The 21,946-nt window shown below is 35.2% G+C and overlaps 3 protein-coding genes across 4 annotated transcripts in view; 2 read left to right on the top strand and 1 right to left on the bottom strand.

The window, feature by feature from the left end:
* Positions 1 to 6,648, top strand: part of LOC132915807 (lysophospholipid acyltransferase 6) — a 32,297-nt gene extending 25,649 nt beyond the window's left edge. For both annotated transcript variants that reach the window (XM_060975603.1, XM_060975596.1), the window contains 9 exons: positions 40 to 117; positions 1,275 to 1,366; positions 1,929 to 2,040; positions 2,278 to 2,413; positions 2,547 to 2,694; positions 2,772 to 2,977; positions 3,868 to 4,065; positions 4,183 to 4,334; positions 4,473 to 6,648. In XM_060975603.1, coding sequence (XP_060831586.1) covers positions 40 to 117; positions 1,275 to 1,366; positions 1,929 to 2,040; positions 2,278 to 2,413; positions 2,547 to 2,694; positions 2,772 to 2,977; positions 3,868 to 4,065; positions 4,183 to 4,334; positions 4,473 to 4,623 — 1,273 coding nt within the window. In that variant the 3' untranslated portion in view covers positions 4,624 to 6,648. The remainder of the gene's footprint in view (positions 1 to 39; positions 118 to 1,274; positions 1,367 to 1,928; positions 2,041 to 2,277; positions 2,414 to 2,546; positions 2,695 to 2,771; positions 2,978 to 3,867; positions 4,066 to 4,182; positions 4,335 to 4,472) is intronic.
* Positions 5,986 to 19,532, top strand: LOC132915546 (chaoptin). Its single transcript, XM_060975419.1, has 16 exons — positions 5,986 to 6,112; positions 7,630 to 7,918; positions 8,569 to 8,739; positions 9,588 to 10,063; positions 10,396 to 10,615; positions 10,867 to 11,177; positions 12,334 to 12,558; positions 12,636 to 12,857; positions 13,231 to 13,399; positions 14,295 to 14,827; positions 15,350 to 15,544; positions 15,628 to 15,912; positions 16,591 to 16,716; positions 16,841 to 16,954; positions 17,487 to 17,722; positions 17,896 to 19,532. The coding sequence occupies exons 1-16, from the start codon at positions 6,110 to 6,112 to the stop codon at positions 18,185 to 18,187; spliced, it is 3,867 nt and encodes a 1,288-aa protein (XP_060831402.1). The 5' UTR covers positions 5,986 to 6,109; the 3' UTR covers positions 18,188 to 19,532.
* Positions 19,533 to 19,694: 162 nt separating this feature from the next.
* Positions 19,695 to 21,524, bottom strand: LOC132916041 (uncharacterized). The gene is made up of 4 exons (XM_060975786.1): positions 21,423 to 21,524; positions 20,959 to 21,238; positions 20,599 to 20,849; positions 19,695 to 20,082 (listed from the first exon to the last, which is right to left on the bottom strand). Exons 1-4 carry the CDS (start codon positions 21,522 to 21,524, stop codon positions 19,873 to 19,875), a joined length of 843 nt encoding a protein of 280 aa, XP_060831769.1. The 3' UTR covers positions 19,695 to 19,872.
* Positions 21,525 to 21,946: the final 422 nt, after the last annotated feature.

Below are 21,946 nucleotides of genomic sequence, written 5' to 3' on the forward strand. Positions count from 1 at the left end.
ACCTTGCTTCATTAAAAAAGAAAACTCGTATCTTTTCAGGCAGGCGATTCACCTTGCAGGCCTCCCCGCCTTATGTTACATAGCAATGCGCACACAAAATCCTCGTAATATACAGAGGCAAGTTATTTATATCGATATTTTCATTATAATTATAACTATGGGGCACATTGATTAGTTTCATTAGTCACCGTAGATTTTATATCCTATGAAAGCTTTGCGCAGCTTGATAAAGTACTATTTCCCGATGAAAAACATTTTTCTTGAAAAAATATCCCACTAACTATGAACATATATGAATTATGTTGAAATATGTAATTTAGCAGAGTGTAAGATTTACTTTGAAGATTTATTTTCTACGGATTACTTAGAATTGCTTTGCTTCTTTTTTGAACACTATAAAATATCGAATAGAAACGTAAGTATTCTACAAATACGATCAGTTTAGAGCACGTAAACACGGTGCAACTTCTTTCCAGAAATAATAAATTTCTCAGAATAAATTTCAAATCTTTTTGTATCGCCTAATAAAACTGATACAATGGAAACATAAATGTATCTTTACAAAATTTATAATTTCTCGTAATAGTACTTCATAGATAATAAAAATCCAAAAACATCTTTTTATTATACTCTTTGTAGTTTGAACAATAATTACGAACCTATACTTATATCGAAATTTGTCTAAAAATTTACATATCTCTCTTACTACGTATCGCAGTGACGAGCTTATGGATAAAAAAATACCTAATAATTTAACTAATTTTATTATGACAAGTTTTATTGTTCAAGAGATACAGTTAAGCGATTTCAAACGGAATAAGCATCAAACCGTGTAGTATCAGGCATATCCTATAATTTGCATTAAAAAATACTCTACTTATTATATACTTCATATTCTAATACTCTCTTGTAAATTCAACTAGTTCTACCATTAAATAATTTATTTTTAGCTTTTTGTACAATACAGCATTTAAATGTATCTTTCTTGTACTTCGTAACTATATAGCTATATAACTACTCATAAATTTTAATTTCAACTAGTGATTACTGAACCGCGCATGTTTTATGAAAAACCGAAATTTTTATTGACACAACTATAAAAATAGGAACATCGTTACTTGTATATAATAATAAGATATAATAAGATAATTTTTATTACAAGTTATAAATAGTTGTTAAATGTTAAAGGCCGAAGTCTTTCCACGTTTACTCTCATTATCACGGTCAATGATTGTTCTTTGAACTTAATAACTCATCTTGGTAATACGTTTCAGAGTTGTGTTAACAACGGCGATGCTCTACTTATCTTGTGTGCATTACCATCGACAGATGTACAATTACGGCTCGTACACGCTCGATATCACTGGTAAGCAGACACGTGTATCACCTGCATTAAATGATTAATAGCTTTTTCTTATGGATATGTTTTCGAATACAAGAGTTACAGTACATTTGTCGAATATTTTATTTGCACTGACGCGTCGTTAGACGTGTCACAGATCAAAATTTATGTATATTAAAAAATTATTAGCTACACGATTATAAGAAAGATATTATTTAAGTTCCTTGACATTTACCGCAACTTTTAAGTTATCGTAAATGTCGCATCGTATTCTTTTTTCGTATGATCAGATTGTTTTATCATTTGTACATTATATTATTCCTATCGTGCGAACGCTATCGTATGATTATTAGAAAATTTAAACAATAACAACCTCGCTGGTTAATTTAATGTTACTCGCTAAATTTTCCTTTTCTAATTTTACTTTTACTTTGTAAGTCATCGTGATATAGGAATTACATTTTATATAAAAAATATGTCTCAGTAAATATATAACATATAACAGGAATATACCACAGGAACGTACGTGGTTTATAAAAAATATGTGTTTCTATATAAAGATCTCGTTACATCGCGTACATTTCAGGGCCACTTATGGTGATAACGCAGAAAGTGACCAGCCTTGCGTACAGCATACATGATGGGTTAACGCGACGTGAAGAGGAACTCACGCCAACGCAACGTTATCAAGCCGTGAAGTGAGTTGACGTCTTCGTTAACCGGTCGTTTATTCCACAACATTAATTATATAATATGCAACGCAACACAGCCAGAAGAACACACCTTCCACACTACATACGCATCAACATAGCTGAATCACATATCTATTCAAATGATGATATCGCTTGCGCTCCGGATAATTCTTACATTTATCATTTTATTTCCTTTGCCGTCTGTGGTCAAACCCAACCTGTTATATGCATGGCTTATTTTAGAAAGATGCCGACGACGTTAGAGTACTTCAGCTACGTCTTCCATTTTCAAGCGTTGATGGCTGGGCCGGTGATATTTTATCGTGATTACATCGATTTTATTCATGGACGTAATCTAACTGGAGCAAGAGCTTTGACGGTTAGAGTTTTGTTCAATCATCCTTTTTTTTTTTGTGTTTATACGCTTTCGATAACAACAACAACAAAAAAAAAAAAGAAAAAAAGAATAAAGATCGTAACACGGAGTTTTGATATTTTTTATTCCTTTTAAGGGCTGTGATAAAAATTCCGCTCACTACGATGAGATAGTCCTGGAACCGTCTCCGACACCGGTCGTAATAAAAAAGGTCATAGTGAGCTTATTGTGCGCGGCTATGTTCGTGACTTTCATTCCAACATACCCAATTCAGAAGCTAAAAGGTTCGAGTCATATATTGTCTCTTTAATATTTATTGTCGCCACGTCAGAGCGCTGACGAGGCTTTACTTTATTTACAGACGATGACTTCCTCGAAAATACCACGGTGTTTTATAAAATGTGGTTCCTGATGGTGACCACTATGTTAGTTCGCTTTAAATACTATCACGCGTGGATCTTCGCCGATGCCATATGCAATAATTCCGGGATTGGGTTCAACGGATATGACAAGAATGGCGAACCCAAATGGGATCTAGCTTCCAATGTTGATGTTTATGGGTTTGAGGTAAATTTTTCGAAATGAATACGATTACTTTAGAGATAAATCTATATGTATCTATACATACTCGGACAAAGATCGCGGTAAGCGTCGGTATATTTGGGGTAATCTCGAGAACCGCTGGACAGATTTTCACGCGCTTCTCACCAATTTAAAGAGCGTTTCTCGAGCAAGGTTTAGGTATGTGTAACATTATCCTTTATTTTTCTTTTTTTTTCCGTGGAGGAAATCCGCACGGACACCCGCCGCTTCTAGGGGGAAGAGCGGCGTGGTAGTGTCGGACTCCAAAACCTCCACGATGACCGTCCCTCTTGCGAGGGGTGCCCGGGAACCGCTGAGGCGACACACCAGGCCCCCCCGCGATGTGTCACATTATCCTATGACTAAACGAATCGCTTTTACGATATAGCGAGGCAATATGAACCCGACTGCGAGCAATGTCTTTCTCTTTTCAAAGTATATTATGTCAGAAGCATCACGATTCCATTGTATGACGAGCGGTGTTGATTCACGTTTACCAAGCCAATAGAAATTTCATTAAACGTATTATTAAAAATGCTTATATAAGGTCCCGGGCAAAAAACTGGCATATCAATTAGTTATAAATAAAATTTGATGTGATTTGCACACGTATATCTAATTCGGTTGATTTATTTTTGAATTTGAAATAAAAATATTCTAAGCAAATTTACATCACTATTTTTTTTATAGAATCTTTAATACGTGCTATATAGCAGTGACGACATCATTTAGATTGAATCGATCGAGCTCGTAATAGAAGTTATGATCTAAGATTAAGGTTACTGATCTGTACTATTGTGTTTCATAATTTATTGATTTATTATTGTTGTATGATCTAAACGAATCAAAATCTATGCAACAGTTGTACTTTTCAGATGTCTCTGAATATGAGGGACAGTATCGAACACTGGAATAAAGGAACCAATAGGTGGCTTAGATCGATTGTATATGAAAGGACACAGTACAATAAAGTTGTGTTCACGTACGCTCTTTCTGCCTTATGGCATGGTTTTTACCCCGGTTACTATTTAACATTCGCCAATGGAGCCTTTTTTACCATGGTGTCACGTGTTGTAAGTAAAATTAGTAATAATATCGAATTTGATTTGCTATATGTTTTTAATTATTAAACAAAATTAATATTTTGTTAATCATTAATCGACCATTGACCAACCTTTACTATCAAACAGACTCGTCGTAACATACGACCATACTTCCTAGGGTCCAAGGGGATGAAGTTCCTATACGATGCGCTTACGTTCACTACAACGCGACTCTTAATGGCCTATATGACATTCAGCTTTATACTCTTGGAATTTGTACCAAGTGTGAAAATGTACCTGTAAGTAATAATAAATTCACTTCTTTTTTTACATACCACTTCTTTGGTCGTATTTATAAAAATCCAGTCTACTTATAATATACATACGCAATCAGAAGGAAATTCTAATATAACACGCAATATGTTTCTCTTTTCCAGGTATGTATACCTGATTCCACATATAATCGGTTTAACTTTATTCGTGATCGCACCACGTCTTCCGAAAATTCCGTCGCACAAGAAAATAACTGAAAAGGAATCGAAAACTTCTCAGGAATTAATTAACGGAACTGCGCGTAAATCCATGTGAATTTTCGATGTGGCCAAAAAAAAAAGAAAAAAAATGACGATCACACAAGAGATACATATTTTTTATGAATGTTTTAATATAAATATTATGTATATATTATATATACACGCACATATATACGTACAATATTTATTGTTACGACATGTTACTGGTACAAATTCTATGTCGAGCGTGTGAAAAGTATATTTGTTTTATATAACGTGAATGAGTAATCATATATTTATATCAATGCCCAGTGCATAGGCTGAGAAGTTGGCACCCAGCTGTTTCGCAATTTCACTGGAAAACAGACGACATCGCGGGTGATATAGTAAATAATATTTAATCGATAGTCTTCTGTAATATTATCATGTTTCTTGTTCTTTTTTCCCTCTGCAATGTTTATCGAAAGAGTGGTTGACAGATTATGACGTTCCAATAGAACACAGATATGATTTTAATTCTAAGCGATTATTAGTCATTTTTGCAGTTTTATACATTTAGCGTGCGTAATAATACGATGATTGTAAACGAACTGCTAGGGAATATAATCTCTAGCTTATACAAACGCGCTTCGATTTATCCGAAACGTCCAGTTTTACTCAGGATGCTAGAATATACGTAAGATATTCTTTGGCGTTCGTCCGCATTGACGATTCTACGAAAAATGCTCGAGTACCCTAGACGTCGCAGTCGCGAAATTATTACACGATGCAGCGAGGGAGAAGACTTAATCTCCAGCACCCTCAAGTGTCTTTGCTATTTATTTACATGTTTAATTACAAACTAAATTCATAGATTTATTTATGAAACGTTACCTCCGAACATCTTTATTGATATTAATAACAAGTGTCGAGATAAAATCCAATTATAAACAAATTGTACGATGCTCAACTGCTAAGATGTTACGTAAGTATGAAACCACATTTATAATGTAAATTTATTAAATTTACAAACATCTTTCTAGATTGTTGCACCGTTTTGATTACGTTAAATAGATCAAACCCTAACTTCTGTTCTTTTGTAACAACTTTTAATACATACCGATAATTAACCATAGACAAACCCAATTAACCATAGATTTTTTAAGAAAATCATAAAAGTGCGATATTATGTATAAGTTTTATTAAAACCACTATCGGTTGATTATAAATTTTATACGAAAGATAAAATGCAAATATACCAACACAGTAGCCGGGTGAAATCTGATTAATGACGTTATCATTGCGCTCCACGTGCCTCAAATAACTATAGCCATAATTCGAATGTTCACTAACGTTTTGCGCGAGTATTTTCATTCGCCACCTAATGGAATATCGTCCTTATAATCGGGTAAAGGGAAGCACCGAAACTGACAGCACTCCCGAAGCCCTATCACACACGGGGTGGCAACGGCCACTTAGCTAGCAAAATCGTCAGTGCGATCATCGCGAGCGATCGGCCACGATTCCACGATCGTGAGCTCCGATAGAGATTCTCGAGTAGCGTCCTCTTAATCCAAGAAAGCATGGTAAAATTTCTGTTAACTGTTCGAATCGTGGATGTGCAAAGGACAGTGAAACATTATGGATTCGAGTTTTAAAAGACCAAAAAGAAAAATAATAGAAATGGAGAGGATTCGTGTGGTACAAAGGATCTAATGTGCTCGTATAGAAAAGAATGTTAAATAAAAATGATGAATAAACAAAAATTGAACTAAGTGGTGATCTTTACACGTTGTGGATCTTTTCGGGAAAAAATGTTTGACCTTTGCACAACCAGGAATACAGTGTTTTCTTAAATGATTTAATTTACCGGGGAGATATCGCTCGTTCGATCATCGAAGAAATTGTTATAAAATTGTTTTTTTTTTTAATTGTATAAGATTCTAAGTACGAGGTTTCATTTCTGGTTGTTAATGGAGAAATGTATGTGCTTTTGTAGACTACTAGAAAGTAATCGAAGGACGTTTGAATTCTGGCATGAACCGATAATTATGAACATGTAGGCACTCACGCTTTGAAAAGAAAGTACAATGGTATAAAATAAATCCAATTTCTTAAAATATGTTCATCTTGTCAAACTTCATTAAAATCCGATCCAAATTTATTTTTCGCTACCATAACTAGTTGCTTATTAACTCACTCACAAAAGTTAATATCGTTGCTGTTATATCAGAGTAATTATATTAGAATTCCAACGGCTTTAATATTAAAAATTACGTGAGAAATGGGCTTACATTTACTCGCTTTACTTCTATTTCAATTTTTTATCTTATGTATTTATATTTTATAGTACCCGTTGAATCTCCTCTTGCTAAAGCTCAATGAAAAGGGTAACGGACCTTCGTTCGAAGAAACAAAGATCTTCCTGAAGATCTATTTTGAAATAAATTTCTCACAAAGTTTCAAATGCTCGATAGAAATGAAAAATGTAACTTAAACAGACGTTGAAACAATGATAGAAAATGCGCGAATTTCTTTTAAGTTTCATTTACGTTAGTATAGATATGCATAGAAAATATAAGACATAAACCACGTGCAGGTGCCTTAAGAGGATTATGTTGTAGTATCTAATAATTGGCTTGTTTGCGAAAAACTGCTTAAAGTTCGATTATCTGTGACGAAGATGCAGTAATCGGAGAAAGTCGTCATCGTGGAATTATATTATTTAATGAGATAACTTACTTTGTAGAGTCGACACCTATTAAATACAATACAGTCTCACTGCCACGTGTCGCAGTTTAGTATAACTTTGCCAGTGTGTTTTACAAGTAAAAATAAAATTAAAATCTAGAAGAGTTGGACTAGGGTACTTTTTGTAGCTGCTGCATATGCATATTTAAACATAAATATTTAACTCGCTTCATCAAATCTGATACATTTCTGTTCTTCCTACTTCGAAGCTTCAAAGTCCACGAGCGTGCGAAGCATTAAACCTGTTTTTAATTAAACGTTTCGAAAATTTACCAAACTATATGCAGCTAAGGAGAAAAGTTTCACAACTATGTAAATCAACGAGACGATAAAATAAAAAATGGGTTTGCAGCATTTGGCAACGATGGTGAAAGTGGGTTATGCTCTGATGATATTTACCCTGTTGATGATGATGTGGGCGTCCTTGGTTCGGATGCACGAGCTTCCGGTCCAATATCCACCGTGTTTCTTCAACCCTCTTTGCACTTGTTCCAAAGCCATCCCGGATTTGGGTATCGTCACCTGTTACAACGTGCCGATGCCGCGGATACCTCAGCCCATAAATTCCTCCAAAGTGTTCATGCTGCAGTTGGAGAACAACGGACTGATGTTTCTTCAGCCACAGTTTCTTATGAACACAGGTAAGAAAGAATTTATAAACGACGATGGCGTACGAATTAAAATTTTAAGAGACCGTATTATTAAAAGATTTTGAAGAAAGGGCGCATTTCATATAAGCAACGTTTAACAAAGAATAATTTTTTATCACGAATAACATTGAATAAACGATAATTTCTCATATAAAACTTTCGATATGCAATAACAAAGAGGAAGAGTCGAAATATTCGAGATTCTCGCGATTACAATTTTTAAATATTATGTATATCGTTGCAAAATGGTCACTGTTTTCTAACGACCAATCGACGTTCAATCTTTTAAAAAAATTAAAGGAATGCCAAGACCAAATAAAATGTTCGCTAATGTAAAAAAGAAATGATTCTTCCTATGCGTAAACTCAGAAAATAGTAACATCCCTTGGGAAAATAAAATGCCAAGTAATTTCCTCGCATCGTTAATATTAACTCGCTGATGTATGCTAGAATGCACTTAAAGGGGGATTTCGAAGAGATCGTTGATCAAGGGAAGAATGAAATAGGGGTTGAGGGGCAATGACCGTGTGTCACGAATAATTCCTTGCATCATCGATTACGTTACGTTACATATACATATATATATACATAGGATGCGTGGCAGTTCAGTTTCACATGAAAGTCATTCCTCTACCTCTCAGGTCTGTACAATCTACGGATCAAACATAATCCCCTGGCCGACATCCCGGACGAAGCTTTCCTAGGGCTTGAGAGATCGTTATGGGAGCTCGAATTACCCTACAATCGCCTAGAGAAGGTTCCCAGCAGGTCGTTCAGACATTTGCAGAAATTGCAATTTCTCGATCTGACAGGTATCTTTGGATTTTTCTTAACGTAGTAGAATTTCATGTAGCCGAACTTGTCGGCAAATGAACGATTCATATAATTGGATTTGACAAATTTCTATTAGAAATTATCTATTATTTTTTGTTCGTAGAAAATATAACAGTTCATGTTCAAATAAGTAAATTTAATCGACAGAAATTGGTTTCATTAGACAGGAAGTAAAATTCCGTTGCAATAAAGGAGAGCAGTTCGTAACAATTTTGTTTTATCGTATCCTTATTATCATCTTGAAAAATTGACTGATAACGTGGTTTGATAAGGCACTCTAGCTTTGATGAATGATCGAATCACTAAAGAACGATTCATTAATAGATAACGTAATTGCAACAAGCACTTTATGTATATTGATGTTTTAAAATGTGAAAGATCATCGTCATCGTACTTGAAATCAAAAGTGTAATTAAGTGGATGTAGGATGAATTACATGGATACAAGATTGCATTATAAAAATTAGATGCTGAGATTTCTGATTCACGATCAGAAATGTGAAAGAAAGAAAAGTGAAAGGGACGAGTGAATTAATGGTATAAATTGTATTAGTTTCGTAGCTTAATTGAATCGAACTCAAAGATTATTCTTGATCCAAAATAAAATCCGCTATTGTCTCGTCATAAGTCTATTTAAGAAGAGTAACGACTTCTACCTAAAATTATTTCTCTTTCAAATTTTAACACATAATTCTTAATACCATTGTATATTCAATAATACTATCCTAACATAATTCCTACTTACGTATTAATTACTAAAACATCGTATCATACATTTGGAAAGAAACAATTCTGAAAACTGAGTAAAAGTACCACTTGCTCCGCAGGTAACAAAATATCAAAGATCACGCCGGATAATTGGCGTGGTCTCGAGAATTCTTTGCAAAAGCTGCGATTGGGACGAAACGCGATCGACAAACTTCCGGCGGATGCATTCGCGGGCCTCACTTACTTGGACATGCTCGATTTACGCGAAAATAATCTGAAAGAAATCGATCCTTCCGTGTTCAGAGATGGCATGGCACATCTGATATATTTGTACCTGAATGGAAATCAATTGACCCACATTCCCTATGCGCAATTGTCGTCTCTGAAGCGTATGAAGGTGTTGGATCTTAGTTACAACAGAATATCGAAGATGTTAAACCAGCAACAGGAGCCGGAAATCAGAGGACTGCAGTTGTCTCTGGATATACTGCGATTGGATTATAATCAAATCGAAACTCTGATGTCTGGTGATTTCCAGCATTTTCATAAAGTTAACCGAACTTATCTCGATGGTAATCCTTTAACTATGGTACAGGTAGGATTTTCCAAATGTTATAATTTATATTTGCCTTATAAATATTGCAATTAAAATAATTGGCTAAAAATGTTTCTCGGATACAAAAATCACAGTCCAGTCATCCTTTAAATCTGAATTTTTGAACGTTTGTAATACGTTTACAAAAACTAAAATTCTTGACAAAATAAAAAGTCACGATACTTGATATTCGTTAATTTTGTATTATCGATTCGCTGGAATGCCAAATGCTAGAAGTTTCGCTCGTAATAAATATTACAATTTAATACGTATGTTACGTAGTGTAAAGAAATGTTCAGGGTTAGGAGAAAATATTAAACTATATGTTTTAGGAGGGTACGTTCAGGGATTCGAGAATTCGGGAACTTTATTTCAGTGATTGCGATCTAATGGAGGTCAATTCTCCTGATTTGGCTGGCCTGGAGTCGTCCCTGGAATTATTGGATCTCTCCGGGAATAATATCACTTCTCTGTCGAGTCCTATCTTCCAGGAATACGATTTTTTACGCACTTTGATCTTCCGTGAGAACAAGATTCAAACGTTTTCGCCGGGTAAGATGAAAGACGATGACGTTATGTCTATCAGAGAATTTCCCACGTCTGACATTTATTAATTCCATCGATTTTCCAATTTCACTTCAAAGATTTAAAAAGACCTGTCTTATCAAATATGATTACTTTTTTCCCTACTTTTACAAAAATCTGAACTTTCGAATTTAAATATCTCATTGAATTCGAACGTATTGACCATTCTCTAAATTAATAGCTTACGTTAATCGACGTTTTATTGTACACGTTATTAGCCGAAGTATTCAATGGTTTCCAATACTCTCTGTACAATCTGGACTTGAGCGGCAAAGAAAACAGCGTGGTGTCCCTTCAGGATTTACGACAAATGCGGAACATGCGGTTCCTTTCGATCTCGCGAATGCCACAATCAACGTTATCGTCGGACGATTTTATGGAATACGGGATGGACATCAAGGAACTTCGTATAGTCCAAAGCAACCTGAATACCATCAAGGCTCATGCTTTCATGCACGTTCGCGGAATCAAGTATTTGGACTTCTCGGAGAACTCGATATCCTCGATAGAAGACGAAGCTTTCTCCGAGGTAATTTCAACGTTAAACGTTCGTCGTAATCTTATAATGTTTCGACGTTAAATTTTTTCATCGCAGAAAAATTCGTCGTACAATTTCAGAAAAATAAAATGTGTATGATAATCACGGCGAAGTTCTCCTCGAGATTCGTTTCGCGTATTTCCAGGTAGATGGTTATTTAAATTTTTACAGTCGGAATCGTAGAATTTCAGTGAGATAAAATACGGACATGTGCCGTTTAATTTTAGTTCAAAAATTAAAAAGACCTGTCTTATCGAATACGATTATTCTCTTTCCTTTTTTGTTCTTCTTTATAAAAATCTGAAATTTTGTTGTATCTATCAATCGTCGTACCATCGTCATAAAAATTTGAAGATTATTATACTGTATTTTCGATAACAATGTTCTTACTATTTCGTATGAGAGAGGAGCGATTTATCAACCGAGCAACCATACAAAACCGTAATACATTTGATCAATGAGAATCAGCAATTTACCTTAATATGTTAATTAAACTAGATTCGAACCGCATTCCCGATTCACCGAAGGCCTTGATAGCCGCAGATAATTCCAATAAAACGGGCTTCTATAAAGATCTATCGTCGCAGCGAGTACTTGACCTATTCACGTACATACACGGTGGAACTTTGCGAAATTTCAGTTAATGCTAAAGTCTAAGTAAATTTACCTATCTCAAGTATTGTCTTATTGACTTACGTAAACTTTTATTGCTACAACGGGAGATCGTAGGTACCGAAAAGGATCACTAAATTTCTATTATATTAACAATTTGTCTCTCAATGCTACAGTTTGGATGAATAAAATGGTATATAAATATAATAATAAAAAATAAGTAATAAAGTAAGTAATAAAAATAAGTAAAAATAAGTATAATGCTATATAAATAAAATAATAAAAAAGACCGAAGAAAATTATTTTCTTGCTTCTCCAACGAAGCTAAATGAGCACGTACAATGATAAAATATAATCATTTAATACAATTTTATACAACTCCCAGCAGAACAGGAGAATTCAGATGCTGATAAATATTTTATTCGAAGAATATCAAAGGAAAAATGTTGTCTCTTCAAACCATAATCCATTGCATTGATGAAATTCTACTAATTGCGAAAGAAATTTTCATGCAAATAAAATAATTCTTCGTCAGGTTGGACATTCGCTTCTAACGTTGAGGATGTCGCACGGTTTCTCTTCCTCCGTTTCTGAAGTGCCAAACGCGCCGTTCAAGTTTCTGACGAACCTGCAGCACCTTGATTTTAGCAACAACAAAATTAAATCACTGCCAGATACGTCTTTCCATTTTTTGAAGAGGATCAAACGAATAGAATTGCAGGACAACGAAATCGACAATATCAGGAAAGGAACGTTTCAGGTACGAATCGTACAATTTTTCTAATCCTATGTTTCATTGCAACCTGCTTCGTCTACTTTCATTTTGAATTAATTCAGGGTGACATACATTCGTACCTGGAAGAGGTGAATTTCTCCTTCAACATGATCAAAACGATTCTAACTCACACGTTCGTTGATCTACCAAAATTAACGATGATAAATTTAGAAGACAACGCTATAGATAGAATCGAGAGGCGGGCGTTCATGAACATGAAGCTGTTGAAGTATATCAACCTACGGGGTAACAAGATAAAAGATATCACGGACGAAGCCTTCCAGGTAACATTAACATTTTATTTACCATATCACATTAATAATCCTATCGTATAATCCTATCGTATAACATGTTTTCAGACGATTAATCAAAAGCCTGCTAGAATATAAAATTTCCTTGACATTTAATTTATCTTATCTATTAAATCAGTTTAAAGTATGATTTATCTGTTTTATTCTCGTCGTATGACTTTAATTACGATTATCTATACGACGTATCGAAAGTTAAGATTAGTCGTTCTGGCGTTAAATATTATTATACAGACACGTTGGAGGATGAAGAAAGATACAAAAGTTTCCGATCAATTTCCTGACATCCGTATTCGTAGTCTCGGAGAATTTCTCAATTTAATGAAAATCGTAATTATTTATATTTAAGAATCTGCCAGATTTGGAGTTCCTTGACTTCGCGTACAACGACCTAGCCGAGTTTGATTTTGCCTCGTTCGATCAAGTGGGAACGTTGTCCTCGTTCAAAGTTAACGCCAGCCACAATGAAATCCCGAAATTATGGATCAACAGCACTACGTTTACACCGCCGACCACTAGTAAGTCAATCGTGGAAATCTCTTGGCCGCGTTTAAATTAGATCTTTCTAATCTTGCTAAAGGAAAGTCGATGAAACCCGGTTACAAATCGGCAGATGTTACCTCTAATTTCTCTGCGTCTGTCTTGCGCAACGTAACATCCTTAAATTCTTTTTACCACGAGACTAAACCTGATCGTACGACCTCGGAAACCGGATATTTAATATCAGAGATTCGTTGAAATACGAATAACGATAGATAAATTAACAATTCGTTTCTTAAGTCAGTCTAAAGGCCATCGCACGGTTTGCTACAAAGTTGTCAAACCGATAATTATAGAAATTTCAGTTACTCCATTTATTCTTGTGCGAATACCAGAAAAATATCCGTATACTTTCTCTTGAATATGTAATAAATAGAAGATGTAAAAATAGAATTTTATTGGAAGAATTGGGAACTACGATGTTGCCAAGAAGGATCTCATTGCCTCTGCTAAATTTTTTCTCGCGCTCATCTCGATGCATTGTTTATTATTAACACGCATCACGCACGAACAATTCGATTTCTAATTCATTTCGTTCATTGCTTGATTAGACGTTCGTTCCTCGCGATACTCGCTAAGGAATAACTTTCGTGTTAAGTTTATGTCATAGGTTTACTGTTACGTCGTAAAAAGTTTAAAATACGCGCAGAATGATTTATGTTTCGCAACGAATTCTTAGAAAACTTGATTTTTCAAGTCTTCAAGATATCTTCAAAGGTCTCCGACCCGTGTCGTCGAATCGATGTCGTACAAACGTTAAGAATACTCGAGAATATATTTAAAATTCGAGATATACAGAGCGAATAAATTAACTTTCCTGTAACATTAACTGTTCCTGGTTCTCAACTCTGATTTTATTTCGTCGCGTTGCAGTTGGCGGAACGATTCAATCCAACATCAAGGTCCTCGACCTCAGCTACAACAACATATCCGACATAATGAAGTACTACTTCAAACCAGTCGAATACTCCTTGACGCATCTGTATTTATCTCACAACCAACTGAGCAACGTGACCCAAGGTGTCTTTGGAAATATGCCGCACCTACAGTGGCTAGACCTGAGTCACAACGAGCTGATGGAAATCGACTTCGATTGCTTCAGAAACACGAGGAACATCCAAGTGCTTCTCCTCTCTTGGAACAATATCATGGACATACCGGCAGAAGCGCTCAGACCGCTGAAGAAACTGAGAATCGTCGATCTTTCTCATAACAAACTGAGATCGCTGCCAGACAATATGTTTTCAGACGCCAGTATCGAAAGTTTGGATTTGTCTCACAATCAGTTTATGAGGCTACCGATAAAGACCATGTCCATCTCAGCTGCAGCCAGTTTATCCATGTTGGATCTGTCTTGGAACACCTTGTCGGGCATTCACACGACAGACGCGATATTTAGATTGCGAGTTAGTTGCGCGCATTTTATAAATAAATTTGAATTCTTTAGATTAACGTCGAGGAAACTTTGCGCGTACTTTGGAATTAACGCGCGATCGAATGTTACGCGAAAGGCCAGGACACGAGTGGAATTTTACAACGAAATAAGACACGTACAAGTCGTTGTACCACGTCGTGGAAAAGTATCGTTTACGCTGAAAATTTCATTTTCTAGTTCTTGAGAATTTAATTCCTCTCCTGTTCCAACTAATTAGCTTGGTCGAGTAGGCAGTCAGAAATTTTTTGGATCAAATTAGAATCGAGAAGAATATTTTTAAGACATACAGTTACCAATTGATAGTAAATCAATTTTAATGCTTCCTGGACGATTTTAAATGAAATTTCACTATATTCGTTTAAAACAAAATTTAAGCTTCCACTTTTGAAAACTACGAGATATTATTCGAAAAAAAATCGTATCTCGTGCAAAAAGGAAATATTATAAATTTTATCGAAACGAAACGAAAATCCAAACTTCTGTTCCGTTTCAGAGCCTAACGTGGCTAGATCTGTCTTACAATCGATTAGTCAGACTCGATGATGGTGTGTTCTCCGATCTGCCGTATTTAACTCATCTGGATTTGAGTCACAACAAACAACTACTTCTGGAATCGCGCGGAAGAACGTTCCACGGTTTAGAGGACTCGCTTTTGTATCTTGATCTAAGCAATATTTCGCTCTTAAGTGTACGTAATACCTCTAAATGCGTGTAGTATGGAACGATTCGTACGAAGGAACGTTTATTTCATTGTATCTGTATCGTTTGAAGGTGCCAGAATTGCCACTGCGACGATTACAAACGTTGTATCTGGCTCACAATGAGTTGGCATCGATACCAGCGGAAATGGCATCGAATTTAACGTCCCTTCATTACTTGGACCTAAGTGCCAATGATCTGACAGTGGTGCCACTGATCACGCACACCCTACCTGAATTAAAAACTTTCAATTTAGCGGATAATCCGATCACGGCCGTTAGCAATACTAGTTTCTTAGGTATCGCGGACAGTCTCGAGGAACTGGATATACGAAGACTGTCTTTAATGACTTTCGAGGTAAGTTTTCGCTTGAGAAATAAAATTTCGAGACAGTCGTACCATAAACTTATCATTGACCGACAATTTTTATTTTCTAATAATATCTGTATACGATGATTAATTACAGAAAGATAATTTACACCGACCGATTTTGTTACAAAAACTTTCATTCGAATTATCGTTATTTTGTTACAACTGCACAATTCTGCTCGGTTATATCGCAGACTTGTATGCATTTATGATAATATTAAACAGGCCAAAATGTACAGAATGCAAATGATATGCAAATATGTGTATACAAGATATTCAAAGTAGAGTTCTCGTTTGAATATTTATTAGACGAATGAAATTTCTAAGTTTCGTTCGCTTAATTTTGTTTAATTACGTTTATAAAAATACGAATTTCCACGATTATTCTTAGTTTCGTCATAAGCGATTAGCCTACATATACCTACGTACCTACATACTCAGAATCTTATAAAACACTATCAAAGGAGTATAAAAATTATGAAATTGTCGTACGCGAGTTGCATATACGAGTCAGTTTATCCTTTCTTTTCGCATAAAATACTTTACAGATTTTTATACGAACGAGAAACGCGTAGATTCTATAAAACATTTGATAGTTAATATTCGTCGTACGAAATGAAAATTACTATTTTCCCTGTCGAAGTTAAAACGTTTCTCGATTTGCAGAGCGGTGCACTCTGCAAAGCTACAAAACTCCGCAAGTTATATATAACCGCTTACAACGGCGTGAAGAATTTCAACTTCCCCAACATTCTTGAGTACAACAACGGCTTAAGGCATCTGGTCATCGATGTACGTGTAAAATTCTACTATCGTAAATATTGTTTTTTCAAAAAATGCTTTCACCAAGTCGAAGACAGTCAAATATAAATACAGAAGATATATACGTATTTATATCTGGAAATTTTGTTTCTAGGTACAGAATGACACGAACTTGGAGAAAGAAATGAAAGGAAAATTCCCCAACAAACTGTTCAATATAACGTTGACTGGTCGAGCATTGAAGGACATAAACCCAGATATATTGCGAGTATGTATTTCTAATAAACTTCCTTACAGAAAATTCTCCGTCAAGATCTATCGATCGATTGGAAAATTGCCTGTCCGGTATTTGCCTCGTTACATGTGCGTAATGCACCTTATGGTGTCTTACAGAAATGTTTGATCGTATCGAATCTTCAACTTGATATCGCGGAAACTCAATTTGCGAGAAACAAAACGAAATTACCCTTTGATCATTAGGTTTGGGACTAACAGAGGTCAATATCATTTCACTCGGAAATCACTGTAAAATAATATAGCGTCCATATAGAATAACAAAGTTGCTCTGGAAATGCCTTCGCCCATAAAAAAAATATTCCCCCAAACTATGCAACTTTCGTATAAAAAATATTTCAATACGACGCATACCCTGCAAGCACTTCGAGCTGGTCGAGTCAGTCGAGACACGCTGTACTTTAAGGAAATTCATTTATAGAAATACTTGTAAATACTAGAAATTCTTAAGGAAATTCCAAGTTTATCGAACGAACGAACAGACTGGCGTGTCACGTTTATTTCAGGGCATAAGAAATCCGCACTTGCACTTCGGCATGTACAACACGAGCGTGAGCACCGTGCCCAAGCAAATGTTTGAAAACGCGGAATGGGTAAGAAACGTGACGATTCATCTTCATCACAACGAAGCGCGAACTCTTCACAATCCGTCTAACGGGTACAAGCCAGGCGTGCCAGGGAAACGATTTCTATTGAAACTCACGGTGAGGGGAAGCTATCTCACCTGCGACTGCGACATCGGGTGAGTCGATAAACCCATTTTTATTTTGCATCTTCTATTCAAAGGAAGGAGAACGCCGTGTCGACTATGATATTTCATTTTCCTTTTCGAATCTTCGTTAACTTTACTTTGAGGCTTCCAATTGTTTTTCGCTCTTAATCAAAAGTCACTGAAGAACAGACGTGTTCCTTCAGATGGATGGAATCCTGGCAGAGGAAGCACAGACAATACCAAGAAGACCGCTGCACTACCTACAGCGAGTTCAAGAACTTCGAAAGAGACGAAGAAGACGACGAGTTCGATTGTTGGGACAACGATTGGGACGACGATCTTCGGGAAACATTTTGCCTGAACAAAAATAACGTGTCGGTGCTGGACGCGTTAAAGAGCGATCTGGAATGTGGATGGGGTGCCGCGAGTTACATTCACGCGCCTCGTCATCTCCTTCTTTTCTTTTGCCTTATTTTCCCAGCACTCGTCTATTAGAGATCTCACCCTTCGAACGTGTACCTCCGTTTTATGCGTTTAAAAATCATTCACCGTTCCTTTCCCCGCGACGTGCAACGATTTAAAGCGCGAACACGCGACGTATCGTTTGTCAAAATGTTTCCATTTTACTCGAGAGGAATACGTTGATGACACTCGTCTTATGTAGCGTCTGCTTATGCAAATGGACAGCGATGATGAGAATATAATGCGACGTTCCCGTGTGTATACTATCAATAAGTTGATTTTGACGATCATGATTTATGTATATTTATGGAACACATCAACGCAACAAGTATATACTCGGACCTATGGCAGTGGTAGTTTCTTTTGTTATCGTCGATGATAATTATTCATTCGACCACACGTACGTGATAGAGCGGTCATCAACGAGTTTAATCGCAGTCGCGATACCTGCCTGCGTTTATGATTCGGTTGCGTTCAGCGTTCGCTCGATAGAAGTAGTTTTATATGAAAAGTTATTGCAAAGGTAATTTCTTCCAGTGATTTCGAAATGATCTGCATCGAGTTTGCACTTTGATCGGATGCGTCAGAGGGAGAGAAACTCTTGCACATCCATTCGTTTCTTTGCCTAAAGCAGCACGCCTCGAATCAATGAGACTGCCGTCGGATCAATTGTTCAGATACTCGTACAAAGTGACCAATTAAGGACCGAACTGTGCCAGAAAGACGCTCGATATGTTTTCTTCTTTCGATTTGTAACACGTATCCGTCGCGTTGATAGGAATTGAAGTTTCATTCTCTGCATCGTAGCAGTTAGCTGTCTGCTTGCGATCGTTGTGTAAAAAATTACGCGGTTGCAGGGTCTTCTTTTCGTCTTTTTCGCGCTACGTCATTGTCGAGCTAAGAACCTGGAAATAAACCGAGGCTAACGCTCTTTCTTCTATTCTATTCGAAGGAAGATATTGAAATTTACGAGATTCCGTTTGTGGAAAAGAAAATCAGGATCGAGGGGAAATTGCGCGTTTTAAATTGAAAAATCTTATTCGTTTTCTGTGTTTTCTAACAAAAGGGAAGAATTTTAACTTGCACTTGGATCTTAGTTCGACGGAAACAGTATAGATTTCAATAGTTTTAGTTAATTACACATTCAGATTGTCATACGTTCAAAACAAAAAGAAAAAAAAATAAAATAAAGAAACAGTAGAGAATATGAAACGTACGTTTATAGAAACTTCAAGGGACAATTCACTCAGTACGTAATTCAATAGCGAAGATTTTATATATTATGCGTTTAATGAACGAAAAACAAAAACCGATTCGCTTTCCAATATGTGCTGTCGACACGTTTCGTTTTTTAATAAAATCGCACTCTATACTATGATATACGTTTTTATTATTGTTTGTGATATTGCATCCTTAAAAATATTATAGAGAAAGTAGATCGGATAATTGAAGAAAGATCGGGGGAGAATTTAAACAATTTTGGAAGATTTCGTAACAATAAATTAAAATTTTCTAGTCTAGAAAATAGAAGCATCGATTTAATTATAAAATAATAAGAAACTTTATATTAGCAAGGTAAGCTGGATACGTGCATTTTCAGGAATTTTTTAATTGTAAGTAAATTTTTAAACGATTCTCAATAATTATATAACAAATTCACGTAATAACCATATTGTTTCTAGTATTATTCAATTAGGACTAAACGACTGTTATTACTATTAATTGTAAAGCATGATCTTTGCTACTATATCAATTACCATGTGTACAATCGGTAAGACAATAAAACCGAATATAAATATCAGACATACATAAACACTGAATAATTCTGTCGTGAATATTAAACATCGAGTCATCGTCTGCCGGAAATCTTTGCTGTTGCTTATGCTAATCACTTTGTCCAGAACGAATCGCAATAAGTATAGGAATACCTAAAAAGTACCATTTATATGACATGTAGATGTTAAGTACTAGATCTTTATATAAATATTTATACATTAAAATTTTAAACAATATATATATATATAGCGTTAACAATTTTCTAATGCTATATTTTTTTATTTAAAAAAATTTCGTTTTTGTAAGTTTTAAAATTAAGAGATATCCAATTTTGCAGCGCTTAGAAGAAATTCTTGTATAATTGACATAATTATCAGGTTAAAAATATGAAAAATTTTGCTCTTACAACAAATACATTATTTGAAAAACCATCAAGATTAATAAAACTACATACTGCCCAAAACAATTAAGATATCACATACAAATAAAATATTGAAGATATCTAGTGCGTTAATTATTTTTACAATATCTACAATAAATAAAAATGTTAAAATATCAAATACTTTGCCGAACAAAATAGAAGGATGCTTTAATTATTTTGAACAGTGAAATTTTTCAAATTATATCAAGTAATTTAATATGAAAAATCGGTTATTATTAAACAATACCTCGACAACAGGTATAATGTTCAGTATGACATACAACAATGCAAGAAAAGATCGACCTGTTGCTTGACCCATCGTATTAATAAGAGCCCAAAAAGAATATTCTGTTCGTGGTACGCCACAAGATTCCTGATATCTGACCAAATATTCACGGAAATTATACAAGAAATTGTTCTTCGTATGATCTTTCAGGGAATCTTTGTTACGCAGATCGCGTAACAAATTCGTTGTAAAGTCATCCCCTTCGAAAAGAAAATAGATTTAATATCTAATACATCGAGATATTTGTCCAATTAAATATAATTTTCTTTTTTAAATGTGTTTTTAATTTTAATTCGTGTCTAGACGTTACAAGAAATTTACCTGAAGTAAAAGTACGTCGACACCAACGTTTCGATCGATCAAAATCAGAAACACTGTAAGGATTTTTCCATTTCCATTCGGTAATCGGAGGATCCTGTACGATACATTTCGAAGATTTCTTTCCAAGCTCTTCGTCGCATTTCCAATCGCCTGCTCTCTGATTTAAATTATTTCCATCTATTTTCGACTTGAATTTTTCTTTGAAATGCGAACAAAGATCACACGGCATTGGACACTCCGTGCATAATTTCTTCGTTTCATATTTGTCCCCTTCGAGGTACTAGTGAAACGTACGATATGTATTAATCAACGTATAATTTACAAATTTTTCCCCCTTTAGGTAATTGATATAAACCGAAGAATATAAAAGGAGAAAAAGAAAAAATTGTAAGGACTAGATAAAAATTTGTAAATATAGGTCAAAGAATGTTTATCGTATTTGAACTATTCTATTTCTCGTTTACTTGTTGATTATGAAAAAGACATTTATTTTCCAGATGCCACTTCTCATTATAATCAGACTTTGGTACAAAATCGAAACTGTTCTGATTCTGTGAATCGTTCATATTCAAAAAGCAGGATGCACGATTATTCACGGCTTGATCACTTTCGGTACACATAATCGTGATTTCCGTTTGGATACGGTGTACGATTCAACGTCAGTTACAATTTGTCCTTCGTCGGTCGTAACGGCGGCGAAAATATCAGTTAATTTTCATTTTAATTTATCCTCAAGGGGAGATGTTCCCATTCAAAATGAAATTGCGTGAAATTATCCGCCGCATCTAACGTCACTTGACAACGTATTATTACAATGCGAGATTCATTTAAATTCGACTATTTTCGCTTTCGTACGTACAGATTTCTTATGTTCCTAAATTGATGCGAAAATAAATGGCGCACGAATTATTCGATAAAACTTTATTTTGTATATTGTCACGTGACTAATAATAAGACAGCCGACAACGTGGAGCAATTTTTTAAGAAA

The sequence above is a fragment of the Bombus pascuorum genome, chromosome 1 (assembly GCF_905332965.1).
Source record: "Bombus pascuorum chromosome 1, iyBomPasc1.1, whole genome shotgun sequence".
Lineage (NCBI taxonomy): Eukaryota > Metazoa > Arthropoda > Insecta > Hymenoptera > Apidae > Bombus > Bombus pascuorum.

What these genes read in the sequence shown, in the direction of transcription:
- LOC132915546 (XM_060975419.1), top strand. An exon ending in ATCCTTTAACTATGGTACAG is followed by an intron (nt 10,064 to 10,395) that starts GTAGGATTTTCC and finishes TATATGTTTTAG; the next exon opens with GAGGGTACGTTCAGGGATTC. An exon ending in TCAGGAAAGGAACGTTTCAG is followed by an intron (nt 12,559 to 12,635) that starts GTACGAATCGTA and finishes GAATTAATTCAG; the next exon opens with GGTGACATACATTCGTACCT.
- LOC132916041 (XM_060975786.1), bottom strand. Translation starts at nt 21,524, where the DNA reads ATGAACGATTCACAGAATCAGAACAGTTTCGATTTTGTACCAAAGTCT. An exon ending in GTCTTTTTCATAATCAACAA is followed by an intron (nt 21,239 to 21,422) that starts GTAAACGAGAAA and finishes ACGTTTCACTAG; the next exon opens with TACCTCGAAGGGGACAAATA. An exon ending in TCGACGTACTTTTACTTCAG is followed by an intron (nt 20,850 to 20,958) that starts GTAAATTTCTTG and finishes ATTAAATCTATT; the next exon opens with TTCTTTTCGAAGGGGATGAC.